Source organism: Syngnathus acus, chromosome 4 (genome assembly GCF_901709675.1).
Source record: "Syngnathus acus chromosome 4, fSynAcu1.2, whole genome shotgun sequence".
NCBI classification, from domain to species: domain Eukaryota; kingdom Metazoa; phylum Chordata; class Actinopteri; order Syngnathiformes; family Syngnathidae; genus Syngnathus; species Syngnathus acus.
The window spans coordinates 1,033,043-1,052,813 of record NC_051090.1 but is presented as its reverse complement, the minus strand read 5'-3'; the positions used below and the strand labels follow the sequence as shown (position 1 = coordinate 1,052,813).

Below are 19,771 nucleotides of genomic sequence, written 5' to 3'. Positions count from 1 at the left end.
TTGCTTGTTCCTACATCAAAGGCATATTTGAAAGAAGCGTCGCCACGTAGCCAACCAATTAGGCTTTAATTGAGCGTCCGAGTGAAAGGGGGCCTTTCACTTGCCCCCCTTTCACCCCGTTAGCCAGAGACAAACACGCTTTGTGACACACGCACCCACTGATCTGAAGCCATTCCTCTGGCCCAACCCACTTATGTCCCTGATTGCTGGTAAAAACAGCTCCTGATCTAAGGGTTAAGGCTTGGAATCTCAGCTGTGTTCTTCCTGTTTTCTTCTTCTTATTCTGTGCGAGGGCAGGGATGCTTCTGTCTGCCTGCCTGCCTGCCTGCCTGCCTGCCTGCCTGCCTGCCTGCCTGCCTGCCTGCCTGCCTGCCTGCCTGCCTGCCTGCCTGCCTGCCTGCCTGCCTGCCTGCCTGCCTGCCTGCCTGCCTGCCTGCCTGCCTGCCTGCCTGCCTGCCTGCCTGCCTGCCTGCCTGCCTGCCTGCCTGCCTGCCTGTTGTTTGTTTTCCACCAAATATTCCCATGATGTTTGTTTGACTCTGACACACTCGCTGCTCCAAACCGCATTCCAACAATGTTTTTGTTTTTTTGGTCAATGTTGTCCATAGTCACATCTTTCATCTCCATTTTTTTCTTTTTGTGCACCCTTGTGAATGTAATGATGTATTTGCACACAACTGAGCTGCATTTGAGCTAAGATTACAGATTACAGGGCGAGAGAGAATTTACATTCCCTGGGAGCCAAAGTGTGTCCGGCATGAAGTAGTGCGGTGCCAGGCAACCAAAGCCCTCTGTTTACTGAAGAAGAAAAAAAAAAAAAAAGGACCGACGTGTGCTTGCAGCACTCAGTCAAACACCGAAGGAGAATTCCCCCTCATTTCCTTTGTGGTTGTGGTGTTTTATCGTGAACTTGCCACCATCTGACCTTTGGTCCTTCAAAGCTGCCGTGGAAAAGCATTGGTAGCGAAAGCCTGTCATTACTGCTCCATCAATTGACATCAGGCGATCAATGAAGGATTTACAATGTCAAGCTGCTGAAACCTTCCCATTAGCAAGGAACACCAATGCCACAACACACAACGTTGAGTTGATCTCCTGAATCACATCTGCTGTTTGTTGGTCTTTTTAGCTGTGTGTGTGTGTGGTTCCACCTATGTAGGCTCCAGTCCAAGCTGTGACTTCTCACTGACCCCCCTTCAAAATTGCAGGTAAGCGGGTCCTTCTAGCCAATGCATATTTTCACTTGGCATATCTTTTATTCCCAGCTCATTGAAATGGATTCATTTTCTCCTTGATCGGAAGGAAACATTTGTGTCTCTCACATTTGGACTCAATGACATTCTTTCCAAGGCAAATCAGGAAAGTATCCGAGGTCCACGGCTGGCTGTGTAATGACAACAAAGCCGACGTTTCTCTGAGCCTGCCTTTCTTTCCATAACCAGAGCTGAACAGAGCATGGCATCATTTGCACTGCCTTTGCCAGAGCCAGTTGCTCTTTGCACCTTCATGTCCATTTATGGAGATCGAACACCGGTACGTCAAGTCTGTGAGCTAGTGTTGGTTGGCTCGTGAGTGAACGATGATTCGTTCAAAAGAACAAATCTTTTCAGTAAACGAGACTGGAGTGATTCGTTCTTTTTTCAGTTCATATGACTTCAACCAGTAGGTGTCGGTAATGCCCATTGAAACTGGTGCCACCTGGCCGTAAAACAAAACGAAGAAGAAAATGACGTCACTTCCCGTTCACAAACAAGTCGTGAATTGCATTTCCCCTTCACCAACGAACGAATCTGTGAGTGATTCGCATTTCCAGTTCATCGCGAGAACGGATCAGTGAGGGAACGAATCGTGACTTTCCCGTTCGCGAACGAGGCAATGGGTCAACTGCCTTCCTTCCTTCCTTCCCGTGCGTGCGTGCATCAACGGATCAGTCAGTGAAGGTGTTGCGTCTCCCTCCTGGCGTCAACTATGTAAGCCAGAATGTCCATTTGCCATGGAAAGAAAGAACCACTTACTGAAACACCACTTCTTTTATGCACGTTTTATGCTAACTTGATTGCATGAACGGATGCGCCGTTATGCAACAACGGGGAGGTTATGCTTCTCTTTGGGTCATCTTGATTTTATAACACTTATAGTAGTTCTTAAATAACGTGTATGCGTATATACGCCTAAAAATTGTTATCCAATATATCTACTGCAATTTCACATTAGATTGCTGGTTTGAAATTTACTTTTAATATTATTTTTAATAAACATTGATGTTAAAATTTGTCTGGTGTTTTATTCCTTGTTTTTATATTCGCCAATTAAAACATAAAAATCTGACATTTGTTTAACTGCTTTATATGACAATATGTGTAGATGCACCTCATGGACACTTCAATAGGTACACTACACGAGGTAAAAAAAAAAAAGAATACATAAAGGGTTAATTGCACAATAAAAGTGCATTTAGGTCTATCCTGGGATCGAACCAAGTTTTTACCGAGCAAGAACCCGTGTCATTAACCAGTCGGCTATGTCGACCTGGCAGCCCACGGTCGTCTGCACCGTTTTGTACTAGTGATGTGCATTCCAGATCTGCCGTGAACTGAATCTTTAGAATTGGTTCAGAATATTTAACGAGGGAATGACACGGACACTCCATTAGGTACAGCGCCATTTTCAAGTGTACCTAATAACAGGCCACTCTATTAGGGAAATATCATGGTCAAAGGTCACAGTTGGCAAGCTCTAGTCCTCGGGGCCGCGTTCCAACATGTTTTCCAAGATTCCCCTCGTTAAGCGCACCTGCGTGAAAAGTTTTTGGTCACTTTCACGTTCCGCAGGAGCCAAAACTTTTCACGCAGGTGCGCTTAACGAGGGAATGACACGGACACTCCATTAGGTACACCGCCATTTTCAAGTGTACCTAATAACAGGCCACTTTATTAGGGAAATATCATGGTCAAAGGTCACAGGTGTCAAGCTCTAGTCCTTGGGGCCGCGTTCCAACATGTTTTCCAAGATTCCCCTCGTTAAGCGCACCTGCGTGAAAAGTTTTTGGTGACTTTCACGTTCCGCGGGAGCTAAAACTTTTCACGCAGGTGCGCTTAACGAGGGAATGACACGGACACTCCATTAGGTACACCGCCATTTTCAAGTGTACCTAATAAAAGGCCACTCTATTAGGGAAATATCATGGTCAAAGGTCACAGGTGGCAAGCTCTAGTCCTTGGGGCCGCGTTCCAACATGTTTTCCAAGTGACCCTCGTTAAGCGCACCTGCGTGAAAAGTTTTAGCTCCTTTCACGTTCCGCAGGAGCTAAAACTTTTCACGCAGGTGCGCTTAACGAGGGAATGACACGGACACTCCATTAGGTACACCGCCATTTTCAAGTGTACCTAATAACAGGCCACTTTATTAGGGAAATATCATGGTCAAAGGTCACAGGTGTCAAGCTCTAGTCCTTGGGGCCGCATTCCAACATGTTTTCCAAGATTCCCCTCGTTAAGCGCACCTGCGTGAAAAGTTTTTGGTCACTTTCACGTTCCGCGGGAGCTAAAACTTTTCACGCAGGTGCGCTTAACGAGGGAATGACACGGACACTCCATTTGGTACACCGCCATTTTCAAGTGTACCTAATAACAGGCCACTTTATTAGGGAAATATCATGGTCAAAGGTCACAGGTGTCAAGCTCAAGTCCTCGGGCCGCGTTCCAACATGTTTTCCAAGATTCCCCTCGTTAAGCGCACCTGCGTGAAAAGTTTTAGCTCCTTTCACGTTCCGCAGGAGCTAAAACTTTTCACGCAGGTGCGTTTAACGAGGGAATGACACGGACACTCCATTAGGTACACCGCCATTTTCAAGTGTACCAAATAACAGGCCACTTTATTAGGGAAATATCATGGTCAAAGGTCACAGGTGTCAAGCTCTAGTCCTCGGGGCCGCGTTCCAACATGTTTTCCAAGATTCCCCTCGTTAAGCGCACCTGCGTGAAAAGTTTTTGGTCACTTTCACGTTCCGCAGGAGCTAAAACTTTTCACGCAGGTGCGCTTAACGAGGGAATGACACGGACACTCCATTAGGTACACCACCATTTTCAAGTGTACCTAATAACAGGCCACTCTATTAGGGAAATATCATGGTCAAAGGTCACAGGTGGCAAGCTCTAGTCCTTGGGGCCGCGTTCCAACATGTTTTCCAAGATTCCCCTCGTTAAGCGCACCTGCGTGAAAAGTTTTAGCTCCTTTCACGTTCCGCAGGAGCTAAAACTTTTCACGCAGGTGCGTTTAACGAGGGAATGACACGGACACTCCATTAGGTACAGCGCCATTTTCAAGTGTACCAAATAACAGGCCACTTTATTAGGGAATATCATGGTCAAAGCTCAACTGAAAGTGAAAAGTGCACCCCCACTTTCTGATTGGCTGTTTGATCTGTGACGTCACATGGACACTCCTTTAGGTACGCCACCATTTTCAGGTGTACCTAATAACAGGCCACTTCATTAGGGAAAAATCATGACCAAAGCTGAACTGAAAGTGAAAAGTGCCACATCCGCCCTCACCCCCACCTCCTGATTGTCTGGTTGATCTGTGACGTCACACGGACACTTCATTAGGTACACCACCATTTTCAAGTGTACCTAATAACTTTATGCATTTTTTGTACGTGTCAAGAATGTGTATTTGACTACTTGCTCTTTATTTTGGAAGACACCAACACATATTACAGAACGTAAAACACATACATATTGTCATATAAAGCAGTTAACCAAATGTCAGATTTTTGATTTCATGCCGAAAAAAATAAAAACAAGGAATAAAACACTAGACAAGGTTTAACAGGTTTTAATGTTTATTAAAATAATAATAAGAAGTAAATTTCAAACCAGCAATCTAATGTGAAATTACAGTAGATATATTGGATAGCAATATTTAGGCGTGTATATGCATATACGTTATGTTAAGTGTTATAAAATCAAGATGACCCAAAGTGAAGCATAATCTCTCATGCAATAAAGTTAGCATAAAACGTGCATAAAAGAAGTGGTGTTTCAGTGAGTGGTTCTTTCTTTCCATGGCAAATGGACATTCTGGCATCCATAGTTGACGCCAGGAGGGAGACGCAACACCTTCACTGACTGATCCGTTGATGCACGCACGCACGCACGGGAAGGAAGGAGGGAAGGCAGTTGACCCATTGCCTCGTTCGCGAACGGGAAAGTCACGATTCGTTCCCTCACTGATCCGTTCTCGCGATGAACTGGAAATGCAAATCACTCACTCGCTCACTCACTGACTCGTTCACTCACAGATGCGTTCAGTTGGGGAACGGGAAATGCAATTGACGACTCGTTTGTGAACGGGAAGTGACGTCAGTTTCTTCTTCGTTTTGTTTTACGGTGAGGTGGCACCAGCTTCAATGCGCATTACTCACACCTACTGGTTGAAGTCATATGAACTGAAAAAAGTCACTCGTTTACTGAAAAGATTTGTTCTTTTGAACGAATCGTTCACACACGAGCCAACACTAGCACACACAGCACAGAGAGAGCAGGCGATAAAAAGAAAGGGATTACTATAATGTTTAGTCCACATCAAACCATGCATTCATTACACTAATGATTACAGTGCATAAAGTACGTGGTTGCGGTCAAATACATTGCGTCTACCAGCTGTAGCCACAAGAGGGCGACATACGTATTACTAATGTTGAGAAGCCTTACTCCAGCTTGCTACTATAAATGGGAATATGAACCAGAAATTCTAGAGTTGAGCATTTAGTTTTTGTCTCATTACATATTGACCTGAAAGCAAAATGTAGTCAGTAAACAACAAAGGAAATGACCTTTTCCATTCCAAAACGTTTGCAGCAGGCTTTACACTTTGATGTGATTTTTAGATCCATGCAATATTTGGACAATTTCATTGGAAGAAACTGTGATTGCACAAAGTTGTGTTTGTTTTGAGAAAAATGCAGCAATCAAGTAATCAGCCAGATTGTGCAATCTCTGGGCTATTAATAAACACACGCACACAAGTCTAATAACAAATAATTTATATTCACCATGAAAAATAGACAAAATATATCAATGTGCAACAACAGCTAATAATCATATTTGAGTATTGTTGTTAAACTCTTTTCAGATTGGACACCTAATCAAAACAACATAATGATCTGATTGTATTCATAAAGGCAGATGTTTCCACTCAGTTCTTCTTAGATCTTTGTTGGTTTTATTTACAAGTGATAGCAACGTACAACGACATCTGTCACGTAAAAGCTGACAAGAATTGTAAGCGCCGACCATTTATGTAACGGCAGCATTTGTTTTTCTCCCTGTTTAAATATAACCTTTCCTGAGCTCACATACCCTCATCAGTGACCATTGTGAAAGCAGTTTGCCAATCACAATATAAAGAAAGCGTGCCTACTGCCAGGGCCATGACCTCATCCTGAACAAAGAAATAGCAGCATTGATGAACATCACACCATTTGAAGCTTTTTGACGCTGTTTGACAGTCAATATCAATCGGAACCGATTTCTTTTTGTGACGATGCAGTACACAACACGAGAAATCGAATGAGCTTTTTCAATCTGGCAGTTGCCTGGTGTACGGCGCAGTCCTGAACTGGGGCATGTAGAGTGGGGACAAGTCGCACGTGGATGCGCAAACCAGCTCGGGGGGCGGAAGGTGCGACTCCGCTGCCGAGCAGCTGAAAAGGACACTTTTCAGCAGCTCTTCTTTCTCCTCCGCCTCTCCCCCAGCCTCCTCGACTTCAGCTTGATAGTCTACGCCGAGATAGTACAAGTCCTTGGCTTCGGTCGCATCTTCTTGATCGGAGGTTTCGGAAAGTTCCTCCGCCGAGTTGTAGGAGCAGGATCGACGATGACGATCGTCCAGCTCTCCGCCGTGGCAGCTCTCCAGCTCCCACAGGCCACCGGGGAAAGAGCCGGAAATGTCCGAGTTGTTGGCCGAGAAATTGCCCTCGTCGCTGGAGTTGCTGCCGTCCCGGTCGGAGAGACGAGCGGACTCTTTCTCCTGCTTTGGGTTGGTCAGCAGCACCGTGGCGTACGTTACTGAAGACTGGGCTGAATTCTCCGTGACGCTCGGTGAGGGATCCATCAGCTGCAGCTCTTCAAGCCGCGGGCTGGGAGTACTTAAAATATCCAAATCTAGGAGTGAGAGGGGAAGGCCCAAGCCTAAGCGAGCCTCGCCGCCCACTGATGCGTTCTGGTTCCCCTCAAGAAACGAGGGAAGGGACACTGCGTCGGGAGTCGGGGACACGAGTGGGCTTCGGACCAAGGCCGTGCCTAGAACTGACATGTTGGCCTTCTCCATGATGACTACTTTGGAAATATTCTCAGAGGGAAGCAGCAGCGGCCAGGCTGGGAAGACATCTGAGGCCTGGAAGAGCTCGTGGAAGGTGTCAGCCTGCAAAGATAAGAGAGAATAAGAAAGGGGCTGTGCAACGGCAAGCATACTTCAGCTTCCCGAGTCGTGCATTCCGCAAAAGTCCTCGTTTATTTCTCGACCTCAAATTGGCTTTTGTGAATGATTGTTTGTCAGCCTTGCAATTGCAAGGCTGACAAACAATCATGACAGGATCTCATTCAAGGGTTGCCCAAACGTAGCTGCGGCACATTGCTTGCACGGCGGCGGCGGCAGCGGAAGAAAGTTGGAATGAAAGTTTGCCAGTATTGTTTACCTTTTTGAAATTGAGTCCTTTTGCCCAGGAGCACTTTTTGGGGTTTGGCACATCCTTCCACACAAACCTTTTCATCCTGACAATGAAGCACAGCTGCTTTAAGGATATGCAGATAGTATTTATAGCACCCCCATTAACATTCTTACATGAGCTGTGGCTGCTCAATTCATATAAACATCACCCAGCGAGCCACTCAACTCCACTTACTGGTTTTGGGAGAGGACCAAGGTGACAAAGAGGACGACGGAGAGGAGGGCAATGACCAAAAAAGTCGTGTAGGCTGCAGGGTCTCTTCTGGTGGCTGCGTTATGTAGCAAAGGCCAATCAGAAGTGGTTTGCATGGCATAACAATACAATGGCTTCTTTTTTTAAGCTTGCATACCGATTGTGAAAGCAGGCTGGCCCTCTCCCTCCGAAAACACCGGATACAAGTAGAAAGCGTACTCCTCAGATGCATAGAAATCACCTGAAAGCAGAGATCAACTTTGATGTTGTTCTTCTATCGACAGTCATGTTGAGAAAACAAAAGCACAGAGTGCGTCCAACCTGTTAGGTGGACGGAACGCTCAGTGAAGGGCAGCCTGAGCCACGTGCGCCCACTGTCAATTCCATCCGGTGGCCGCTGCGGCGCCCACTGCACCACCATGAAGAGTGGTGCCGAGCTGTTGTCCACCAGGCTCCAGTGCAGAGACACGCAAGTGTTGTTGATAAGCAGCACATGGAAAGAATGCACGCTCCGGCCTGGTGCGCACACGACACAGAGCAGTGTTGTCGCAACTATCAAATATTCACCGGCTCTCTTTCCAATCAAGTTTAACGACCAAATAAGCACAGACTGTCCACGTTTTGTAGACTGTCGCTTTTCCCGTTTATTTATTATGCTCAAACTGGCATTCATAAGAAGTGTTTTGGAAGAAGAGGGGGAATAAATTGTTAGCACGTTCGCTCTGAATCCGGAGTACAGCCATTAAAGTGAAGAACACCACCACATCGAGATTGATCACTCACGTTTGGGTCGTCTCTCCAGGGTCATGTTCATGTTTTTATTGGAACTTCCCAGACTATTGTATGCTTCCACCGTCACACTTTGGAAATCTCGGTTCCACTCAAAGCTGTAGGAGGACACCAGCTCAATCTTCTCCCTCTTCACGATAGCACCGGAGCTCTGGTGCTGGACGATATAGCCGTCAATGCAGTAGGAGCGGCTCGCAGTTGGAAGATGCTAGAAACGGCAAATTGACATGATTTGTAATGCTCGGAGTGTAAATGGGGATATGTTCATCGTGCGCGTTATACCGTGATCAGGAGAGTCACATTTGTGGAGTTTGTGAGCTGATCATCTTGAAGAATTCTCCAAAAATCAGGGCCATGTTCTGGAGCTGCAGGAGAAACATCCAAGTGGTGGTAGAGGTAGGTTCCTAATATTTGGGAAAGTGTGAAATTGTACAAGATATCACCCAGTGATTACCTCTACTGTTTTGGGGTACCGAGTAGACCAAGTCGCTCCAGTCGCTCCAGTAGCCAGTGCGGTTGGCGGGCATGCACTTCACCTGAACCGCATGAACTTGACACATGTCCGGAATTGGAATCTCCGCCGCCGACGACGACACCCGCGCTGCGTTACTGAACTGCATTTAGTGAGAGCAATTGGTCAGATCATGGGGATCACCAGATGTCGTTTCTTTTCCCATCTATCTATTTATTTATTAGTTGTTCAAAGGAATTGAATTTTATGGATCTATTCAGTTTTGGTATCTGAAATTGCCACGAATAGCTCACCTTCCAATCTGGTTGTGCTCTGATGGTAGAAGGAGAGTGGAAACGGAGCTGACACTGGACCCCCTGCACAGGCAAAGATGGAGGGCGCCACGTGATCTTCAGGACCCCTTTTTTAAGATTCACTGCCTTCACATCGGATGGTTTGTTGGGTTTTACTGACCACGGAGGAACACACCATGTTAGTTTTGAAGGCACTGAGCTGACCACAATGGGACGCTTATGGTTGTCTTCAACCCATTGTAGCATTTCTCCCCTACCATATTCCAGAGGTGATACGTAGACAGGTTTGGATCGGATCGGGCCTTGATGGGACAGCATCTCCAGCCACAGTTTGTAGCAATTCCTCCGTACATCCTGGATGGTGCAGGCTTGTTGCTTGGATCTGATCGGCAGACAATCGGGTCCCATCTCTCCGACGTTCTCACCCTTTCGCTCCATCTCCTCCATCGCATCACAGGGTAGGTCAGACCATCTGCGGAGTCGGCATTTGAGATGCTTAGGATAGCTTTCTTTCATTCAAACTTAATTTATTTGAGATTTTTTAGATTATTTTTGTATATTCTTTTTATTTATTTATTATTTTATTTATTATATTTATTTAATTTATTGAAATTTCATTCCAATTTGTGAAACCTTTGTAAATAGATGGGAGTGAATTCTTCCATGGGGGAGTGGGATGACTATAGTACAATAAGAACTTGAAGAGTAAATGTGTGGCACAAAACAAGTCTCAACAGGAAGGCTAACTATGAAGCGTTGCTCTTCGCTGACTTTGTAAAGATTAATGTATTGCTGTGAGGTTGAACAAAAAATGAAAAAGATATTGAGCAACTTGCTGGCATCCTCTTGCTGTGCAGGATTGGACACATGTATTTGTTGGGTGTGTCCCAAAAGAGCATTGTCTCATTCAGTACGCTGTGTTCAGTGAAGTTGCGCATAATAACAAGGACTGATTTGAGCATTCATTAACATGCGAGGGCACTTCAACGTCATCAGCTCCTGAAAAAACAAAATAATAATCATGACCTACATGTATTGGAATTTTGGTTTGATCCACGAAGTGTTTTTCCAGCTGCAGTCCATAGCATCAATATCACCACTCGTTTCACATTTGATGTCAATAGAGGCTCCTGCAAAATAAAATAAAAAAGAGTTCAATTTAAAAAACAAGAACAGATCAAGCTTGACTGTGATACTCAAGTGTCACATGTCTCCACTCTCATCCTGCCTTTGTCAACAGCAGGAAACGGGAACAAACGCTTTTCGGGACGAAAGCAGGAATAATAATTGTATTCATATTACATAATATCCAGATTTTCTTTTTTATATATACCGTTTAGGAGAGAGCTAGAGTACCCAAAAAGAAAAGAGTAAAAAGCCCAAGCAAGCACGGATTTGAACCTCCAAGCTCAGACCACACACAGCCCCCAATTTTCCAAGATGTTAGGAATTGAATAAGAAATCAATCAATAAATCAATAAAATACAAATGTTAATCTACTGTTTCCAATTAGCGCTCACCTTCAAGATAGATGATGCTGTATGGGATGGTCCACTCCTTGGTAGCCCTACACTGCAGCAGCTCATACATCCCAGAGTCTGAGGGCTGGATTGTGACGTGGCTGACCTGCGTTGGAATCATTTAGTCAGGACAAGCGAGCGTTTGCCGTATCGCACCCCATCCAAGAACTCCTACCCGTTGGTTGACAGAGTGATACTGGCTGGAAGAGAGCGGCTGTTCAAAGTTCAGCATCCATACGGCAGAGTTGGCATTAATGCCGGGGTCGTTGAACACACAATAAACGCTGACGTTCTCCCCAGGATGGGCCAAAACCTTTTCAGGGATGTAGCTCACCACTGAACACACACATAAAAACAAGGCAGCAAAACAAGACGTTAGAGAATAAGTCAAGAATGGCACACATGTTTTTTTTCCCGTCCCCCCGCTGTCATCGAGCTCATTGCAGTGTATTGATCGTCATTTGCGGTTTTATAAAAAGTCCATGATGAGCATCTGTGAATCTTTTCATTAATTGTCTGAAAGACAGCAAAGGCGTCATTTTTAGTTTCTAAATGAGGCCACACAGCAATTGTCTGTCTCTTGTCGCATTGTTCCACTTTTATTTCCCCACTACAAAAGGGCGCTAAACTAAAACAACATGGAAAGGCTTCCGAGATGAGTCCAAGATGCGCCATCTGACCCTTACAGTCTGTTGACGCTGAGCATAATATGCAAATGAGTAACGCTCATTTTATTTATTGCTTGAGCACTGACGGACATTTACCCAGGAAATAATTGAGGTCGTTGGATTAATGCGACACACATCCAGAAATGAATTATTGTTGAGGGGCGTGCATGAGGATGTCAGCAAGGTAAAATTTGAAGAGCTCAAATGTGCCACTGAAAATATATAGGATTACCAACAAAGTAACCAACAGGTTAATCATAATAAAAAATCATTTAAAAGAATCATAATAAAATAAAATAATAAAAAAAGCTTACTGAACACAACACTTGGGATTTTTAATCACAGTAGGAAGCTACCATGCCCTCTGTGACTAAAATAATAACAAAATAAACAAACGCAGTGAACAGGCAAGTGTGTGTGTGTGCGTTTGCTGAGTTCCAAGCAAAAGAAAACATGAAAGAATATCTTACTGCCAAGGTAGATGTGATGCGGTTCACTCCAGTTGCTCCACAACGGAGGTTCGTGCAGGTCAGAGCATCGAACTTCCAAGGTGTAGTTGACTTCAGGCTCCAGATCGAGAATGAGTCTGCGCTCCAGCCCTGCAGACACCATCTACAGCCAGCAGGGAGGAAGTGACAAAACACCTGTCAAATATTTAGTTGAAGACCACAAAACAAGAGCCAAAACCCTCATACAGCAGCAGGATGTGGCTTCAAGTATTTAAGGAAACACTCGACTCTAATCCTTTCATGAATGAGGCCAATCTTATTATATAGAAAATATGACCAAAAAAAATGCACACACGTAAATAAAGTAAAAAATGACTTTATTCACTGAATTGTGGCTTTCACTTAGGTGTAGCATGCTGAATGGGAAACACTTCAGATTCCAAACCCTGCAAGTGGGTGATCTTGTGACCTTTTTCATGAACACCATGTCTTGTACGAAAACGGATTTTATTTATGCAACCATCTGAATGAATGATAATTAAACTAATGAGACCAATCAGAAACCCTGTCAGGTGGCATTTTCACGACACAGCTCTGCTCACCCTACTTTGGGGCCGGAAATAAAGAGCAAAAAAACATTCCGCATTCAAAACATCCATCAGAAGCCAGAGTCTCCTATTTACTTTTCTGCACGTCAATTGTTGCATTTTTATTCCAGAGTAACGAGGCGCTGCAGTAAAGAGCCACAGTGGCCCACCGCAATCAAGTAAGCGAAAAGGATTGGGATTCACCTGCCAAGAAGGATGCGTGGCGTTCGAGTATCGGACCTCATATCTTAATGGAGGAGCAGAACCGTGGTCTTTTGGCTCATCCCACTGTAAAATCAGTTCTGGCTTGATTGTCTGGAAATGTGACAGGTTCAAAGGAGTCCTGGGTTTTACTGGAAGATAAGAAAAAACGATTGAATTCCATTTTTTTCAAACACATAAAAACAAAGAATACATGTATTTCTTACCAGGTCGAGCCGGCACATTGAGCAGAACCGGTCCAAGTTCACAGCCATATATGCGGGCAGTTACAACAGCCACAAAACTTGCGGTGCCGATAGAAATTGAACATGGGACGGAATCCTTTGTTTTACAGACCACCGGTTGGTAAGATTCCAGATTGGTGGAGTCATTTTTGAGGGGCCTGGAGATGGAAACAAAAGACAACCTACTTTACAATACGACATGAGACCCGCACCAGGGTCAACATGCACATTGAAACAACTTTGAGGAGTTTTAAATAGGTTTCTTTTGTTCAGACGCAGAAACAGCTTTTCGTCGGCAGATCAAATGCATTCTTGAAACGGAAACCGGCAATTTAGGGACATGAACACAAGCCGTGGCAAACAACAGGAAGAAAACAAAGGCACTCGCTTGAAGCGCTGGAGGCTGACTGCCACAGGCGCAGAGTGAAGAAGGCGCTTGCCTGAAGGAAGCCCCAAATCACAAGTCAAACTTTCCCACTTTTCGTCAATCCTGCACAGCATGTTCAAACAGGTGCCTGTCAAGACATTCACATGAGAGAGAGAGAGAGAGTGAAACTTCAAACGCAGCACTCATAAAGCTTTACTTCCTATTCCAACTTCCTGAGAACGAGGAACATTCCAAAAATGTGAGAACCGAGGTCATTTGGTTATTTCGAAATTTAAGACCAATGGTGGGTGTTTTCTTTCTGTCATATAATGTTGTTTTTTTTTTAATAAAATGTACATTCTCTCAAGTTACAGCTATGAACGCCACAATCATATTGTTAACAATTATGACGCGATTTAGGTATCATCTCCCCAAAGTACTGTAACGTAAAAGGCTTGAGCTCATCCTAGCAATGTATTGGATGACAAGCACAAGCACAAGCAGATGTGATGTGGCGCTCCGCTCGGCCACCTCAGGCTACCACAGGCTGCTGCGGCGGCTGCGGGGAATGCCAGATAAAAAGACAATCAAGTCTAATGAGCCTATGGGGGGGGGGCTCAGAGCCTTTGCCACTGACGAGCCATCGTGGTGATGCGCCAACACACCCACCGAGTCCGATGACGAGCATCATCAGCCCTTCTTTTGATTTAGCCGTCACGCTTCCTTCATTCAGTGACTGCTGGTTGACCTTGACTAAATCCGTCAACAGCAATGAAACATAACGTATCATCATGGGAAAAATGTCGCAACCATAATAGCTGCGGGAAGTCAAGAGAACTTCATTTTAACACCCAAAGCCAATGTTTGGACAACTATTTAGTTAGCATAGCTTAGGTTTTTTCTTTCTTTACTCATGTCCAACAAATATGATGAATGATCAAAAAGTCTTTTACCGCCATAGTCCTTCTTAAGACTCAATCCAGTTGCTATGCTCCCTAAGTAGCAGTGAGGGTGTGTGTCGCCAGCCTCCTCCTCCTCTTGCGCTGGAGGCGAGTCATAGCACGCTTGGTCCTGCCATGGCAAGTCCAGCACACCTGAGGAGACTCCTGCTTCCTCTTCAGGCTTGGTACACACAGTTCCTTGTGACGGAGGAGACACAGTGGGGTTAGCGGTGCTTCTGCATTTGGAATTTCGGCTTTTGCAATTGTTAAGTGGCAAAAATGAAATGCAATCCCTTGTAGAAGTCACTATTGATTGCGCTCAGGTGAAAGTGAGCTCACTTGTTTGCACAACAGATTCTTTTTGTTATTTGATTCTTCCCCCCCCCCCAACACAAGAGAAGTCCGTCTTCTCTAGCAATGTGTCAAGTGTGTCAAGAATGGAATGTGTTTAAGGCTATTGTGCGCCATCACAAAACACCTTCAGTCTTACCTCATCAAATAGCAATGAAGCGAGTAAAATCCAGGTGTATTGTATTTCTTTTTTCAAAGATTTACTCATTTTGAATTGAGGCTGGATGGAAATCAGCCAAAGAGCTTCAACATGTTGGAGGTAAAACTCACCAGTGAGTATCAGCAAAACATGGATGAGGACGGACAACATCGCAGATTGGCCCCTGTGGAGAGACATAGAAGGATGCATGAGCAAAAACAGCTCTGGCAAAATGCAAATCCAGTGCTTAATGACTTAGCAGGCGTTTAGTACATCATGAAAAGACCAGCAACCTTTTACCTCAGCAGACATGTTCTTATTGCGAGGAGGCAATATGGTTAAAAAAAAAAACATGATCACGATATATATTTTTTCACAACATCCAGTTGATGACGTCATGATTTTTTGTAATATTGGTTTTAAACTGCCAGTTGAAAAAAAACACTGAAAACTAATGAATGACTACATTATTCAAATGTGATGTACTGTAAATTAAAGAGAAAGAAAAAGATAAACATGGTGAAAAAAATTATTTGTTTTATTCAATAGCATAAAAAAAAAAAATCTAATATATTTTCAGCCCAGAAAAGTGAAGCATGAATTCTAGAAGAGCACAGACCATGTTGGACTCGCATTCAATTACAATTCTGTGTTTTACAGATAAGATAAAAACCCAAGACAAATATTTTCTCTTCTGACGGATCAGTTATCTCATTATGAGGAACTATTGACGATTGTATAGTTTCCATCGATTGCTGTTATCAGGTGTGAATTTTGCCCGCCCGCCCGCTTTGCTTTGCTTTGTCATAGCAATGATGTCAGACGCTGTTTTGAAGTGGCCCTCCACAGACAATCCACACAGTCATGATTTCTTTCTTTCTTTCGCACTTGATGAGTTCATTTTCACAGCGGCCAAGATGTCGCTACTTACATTCTTGCATTCACAGCGTGGACATGGCTTTGCTTGGCTTTTCCTCCCTTTTACTGCGTGAACAAGAAAGAGACATTCTTTAACCTCTATTCTTCAAAAGCTCATTTCCTCCAAATCTCCTCCTTTTGAATTGAGACCATTTGGAGAAAACGACAACCAAACCTTCACAAGAAAAAGGACCAATTTGTTTTTTGTAGCAAATCCAATTTGATTCCAATTGCTTGTTTTGACCCAGAAAAATAACCGAAGGGTGATTGATAGCATGACTTCCCACCAGCTGATAAGCACATGTATGAATTGAATTCATTGAGTGGAATGCTCGACTTGAACCAAAATGAAAAACATCCCCAAAAAACGCATGAACAGTGCATGAGGGTATTTAGGAAAGTGTTGATGAATCTGTTGTGTTACACGGAACAGAGGCTGCTTTACACAGACTAAGTGGCAGCCATTTCCAACATCAATCACTACAACACAATAGCATCAACACAACTGTCACAACTGTTCGGGGAATTGCACATTCTCCAGATGTCTCAAAAACAATGCTGTGTAAGGAGTTGGAAGGGCCCGTTTCTGCAAATACTTTTCCATCAGACCTGGCGGGGCAAAATAGCTGGAGAACTCGACTGTCATTTAATCAGTCATAGCTGAAACCTGCAACATTTGAGTTCCCATTTTAGCTATGCAACGCCAACGTTTCAATGTGCACTAGCAAATATTCCTGTTTTTGTACTCTGCATTCTCTAGTGGGAATCCACTCTGGATCGGTCGCCAGTCAAGCAAAGGTCAATCGAGACAAACATCCATTCACCATCACGTTCACGTGCAGCTGCAAATGAACTGCTTTTCTTTGAAACTGTACACATCTTCTTTGAATTGAATCTTCTTTGGAAAATACGTGATTCAATTAGGCAGAGTGAGGCATTTGTGCCTGGTGTCATTTCCACATGCGAAGGAACCTCATGGTTCCTGCCCTGCCTGAGGGCTCTTTGCCAACTGCCCATCTTGGTCTGACTCACCTTCTGCCAGTGGGAAACTGCTGCTTGCTTGGTACAATCAGGAGATTAGTTGGACTCATTTTTTCTCATTATCAGCACCACTAGTTATGATCATTACCGGCAGCAGCATCAAAATATGTCCAGCAAGTTTAAAAAACATTCAATTAATAAGTGAGAAGATCACACGTGACAAGAAACCTATCTAGAAAGTGCTGATAGTAGAAGTAAGTACAAGAACTAGTTCTGGGAGGATTATTGACAGTACTACAAATTGTATGCTTACTCTCTATTAATAGTCAATCGTTGACTGATGAAAAAAGATGAGTGATAACTAACCCATCAAATGTGGAAGTTAGTGGGACAGAAAGCAGAGGAAAAGAATTCCAACTAGTGAGATAAGAAAGTCCGCATGAAAACAAAGACGCAGAAATAATATCAGTTTGTTCTTACATCACCTCTCCTGGGTCTTGTTGAGATCACCTCTACTTTTAAATCCTCATTAAAAGCGTGAAAACTATTGGAGCTTAGCGTTGGATGTTGCATCAACACTCTTCCTCTACCCGACTGGCAAACCTGAGTGAGCGAAGCAGCTCTGCTAAAAGAAAGAAAGTGGAGTAGTGATGTCACCCAAAATGGGTGGAGCCCAAGGAGATACATTCAGGAAACCTCGGGAAGATTTCAACCGAAGCAGAAATTGGATTTTTAGTTTTTTTTTTAATTGTTGCATTTTACAACTAATTTACTCACATGTTTACTATCTGCATGACATTTTGGAAATGTTGTAAACTGGTTAAAAAAATAAAGAAAAATACTAAATTAGCTCATGATAACAATAAAAAAAAAAAAAAATTGAGGCTGTCACAAAACACAATATATCTTTGACAAATAATTCTTGTAGCTGACATCAGTAAACCATTTTTTTTTCTATATCAGTGCATGAGTAATGTCTTGCATCTCCAAATCAGTTGTATCATCATCATGAATGTTTATGTTCCCCCATGTTGCGGCTGTCTATTAATAGTACATACTAAACTAAATATACAGTAAAGTCATGCTTTGAATCCCATGAAGTCTTCCCAGTTCCCCAAGTTCATCAAAACAACCAGCTACTTGAGTGAAAAAAAAAAAAAGGTTCCATCCAGATGTGGACAATAAGCCACACAGAAGTAAATGTTGCTTTCCAAATGTCTGCTCAATAATACGCTGTCTGAAAAGAAGGAATGTCCATGATACTAAAAATAGTGTATGTTATTCACTATTGAGGAATAAAAATAAGAATTTCAAGTATTTTGCCATGTGATTAATTTGGTTGGGCGGGAGGAGAGACCATGGCGCAGTGCTGAAGGAAAATATTCAAGTCAATGAAAGACACGAGCATTGTCAAGGGCCATAAATTGATGGAGGGTCTCGCACAGGTCACAGCTCAGGTCACTGCCAGAATTTAAATGTGTTAAAAAAAAGAAAATCTTGTATTATTTTAAATACAGTTATCTTAGCTTCGGTTAAAGATCTGTATCAAACTTTTGTATGGTCTAATAAGCTCCACTCAGGATGTCTCAAAGTCAAAAATGCAACTTTTAACAATCCCAGTCAAACTTTATGACGTAGAAAAAATGCGTCACTGTGCTGTGTTGCATATCTCTAGCCTGTGAGAAGGGAAGGAACTTCATTCATGCAAATCCATTTCCTTGAGCTGCATCATTAGGGAGGTGCAATTATTTCACAGTCTAATGACTGCAAAAGAGATTATTTTAATTACTGTTATCAGTGGCTTTAGCTGGATGTCAAAATCAACGGTATTTTTTGAAACAGTTCTGGTGATCAGCATGAATATGGATTTCAAACCTTGCTGTATTTACCCTTGCCCATTCCATCAAATTTAAAATAGTTGAATATGAATGTGACGTTCAATGACCATAAAAGAGCAGGAAAAAGGCACATGAAGGAAAACACCCTTGAGCAGCAGCCCTCTTGGCAAGGGGATGACATCATCCGCTCAAATGATATCATCCAGAACAATCTAGGGATGACGTCATCCATTTGTGAAAATGACTGTAAATCAACAAATGCAAAGATGCACAAGGGTTGGTTGAAGAAGTGACTGAATGATAAATTCATTTTATTGATGATGCTCTAAACTTTGCTTTCCTTCTTCTTTTTTTCTGGGATTTGCTGACACAAAATGTACCCATGAATATTAATATCCAACAATTTAATAATGAATTAATTGTACTGGATGTTTATGCAGTTATGAAGGTGGGTGGGGCTGGTTTGTATTTTTAACATTCTAGTTGTCATTTAGTCCCGTTAACGTCAGCTCATTCAGGTTATTCCCATGTCACAGAATTCACAGTAAGATGATGTCAGAGCTCCTGCTGAGTCAAGCGCAAGATATGCAACATTATGAGATGACGTTTTCCTGAACTCATTAAGTGCGCTTTACAGACCAAAAAAAAGCTGGAGACTGCTCATGAATAATTTATGAGCTTGCTCTGAACTAGGGGAAACGCCTGCATGGGGGACTCCATACCAAGAGGGTGATGTCATACTGCCGGGATGATGTCATTGAATGGTCCGATATAATATGTTGTCGCAATTGATTTAATTGTTTATTCTACTCCTGCCACCAAGTGGCCAATATAACATGGCGAGTAACATGTACTGGTCAGCGGGTTCAATACCGGCATTCGCACTTTTCGGATATTTGTCATATAGAGTTTTTGTGTGGTCATCATCATCATGTAATGCTGACAGTGTTGCAGCATGATGTCTTTTCCAGGGCGTAGCTGAATCATGACCCCCTCAAAAGCTTCTCTAGCTGAAATACAAGCTGATGTTACATTCGTCATGAGAACTGGTTCATGTAGTAGCAGGTCTTCTCTAATCGATAAAGCAG

The 19,771-nt window shown here is 43.3% G+C and overlaps 1 protein-coding gene across 2 annotated transcripts in view; it reads right to left on the bottom strand.

The window, feature by feature from the left end:
• Window positions 1-5,555: 5,555 nt before the first annotated feature.
• lepr (leptin receptor) overlaps window positions 5,556-19,771 on the bottom strand; it is a 17,903-nt gene continuing 3,687 nt past the window's right edge. The window contains exons 3-21 of one of the 2 annotated variants that reach the window (XM_037249047.1): window positions 15,078-15,130; window positions 14,468-14,654; window positions 13,537-13,668; window positions 13,131-13,306; window positions 12,907-13,055; window positions 12,137-12,278; window positions 11,174-11,334; window positions 10,999-11,104; window positions 10,509-10,608; window positions 9,736-9,950; window positions 9,479-9,633; window positions 9,168-9,327; window positions 8,996-9,078; window positions 8,708-8,921; window positions 8,246-8,440; window positions 8,082-8,165; window positions 7,907-8,000; window positions 7,700-7,775; window positions 5,556-7,425 (exon numbers count right to left, since the gene is read on the bottom strand). In XM_037249047.1, the coding sequence (XP_037104942.1) occupies window positions 6,583-7,425; window positions 7,700-7,775; window positions 7,907-8,000; window positions 8,082-8,165; window positions 8,246-8,440; window positions 8,708-8,921; window positions 8,996-9,078; window positions 9,168-9,327; window positions 9,479-9,633; window positions 9,736-9,950; window positions 10,509-10,608; window positions 10,999-11,104; window positions 11,174-11,334; window positions 12,137-12,278; window positions 12,907-13,055; window positions 13,131-13,306; window positions 13,537-13,668; window positions 14,468-14,654; window positions 15,078-15,130 (3,325 nt within the window). In that variant the 3' untranslated portion in view covers window positions 5,556-6,582. The remainder of the gene's footprint in view (window positions 7,426-7,699; window positions 7,776-7,906; window positions 8,001-8,081; window positions 8,166-8,245; window positions 8,441-8,707; window positions 8,922-8,995; window positions 9,079-9,167; window positions 9,328-9,478; window positions 9,634-9,735; window positions 9,951-10,508; window positions 10,609-10,998; window positions 11,105-11,173; window positions 11,335-12,136; window positions 12,279-12,906; window positions 13,056-13,130; window positions 13,307-13,536; window positions 13,669-14,467; window positions 14,655-15,077; window positions 15,131-19,771) is intronic. The other variant, XM_037249048.1, reaches the window with a different exon arrangement.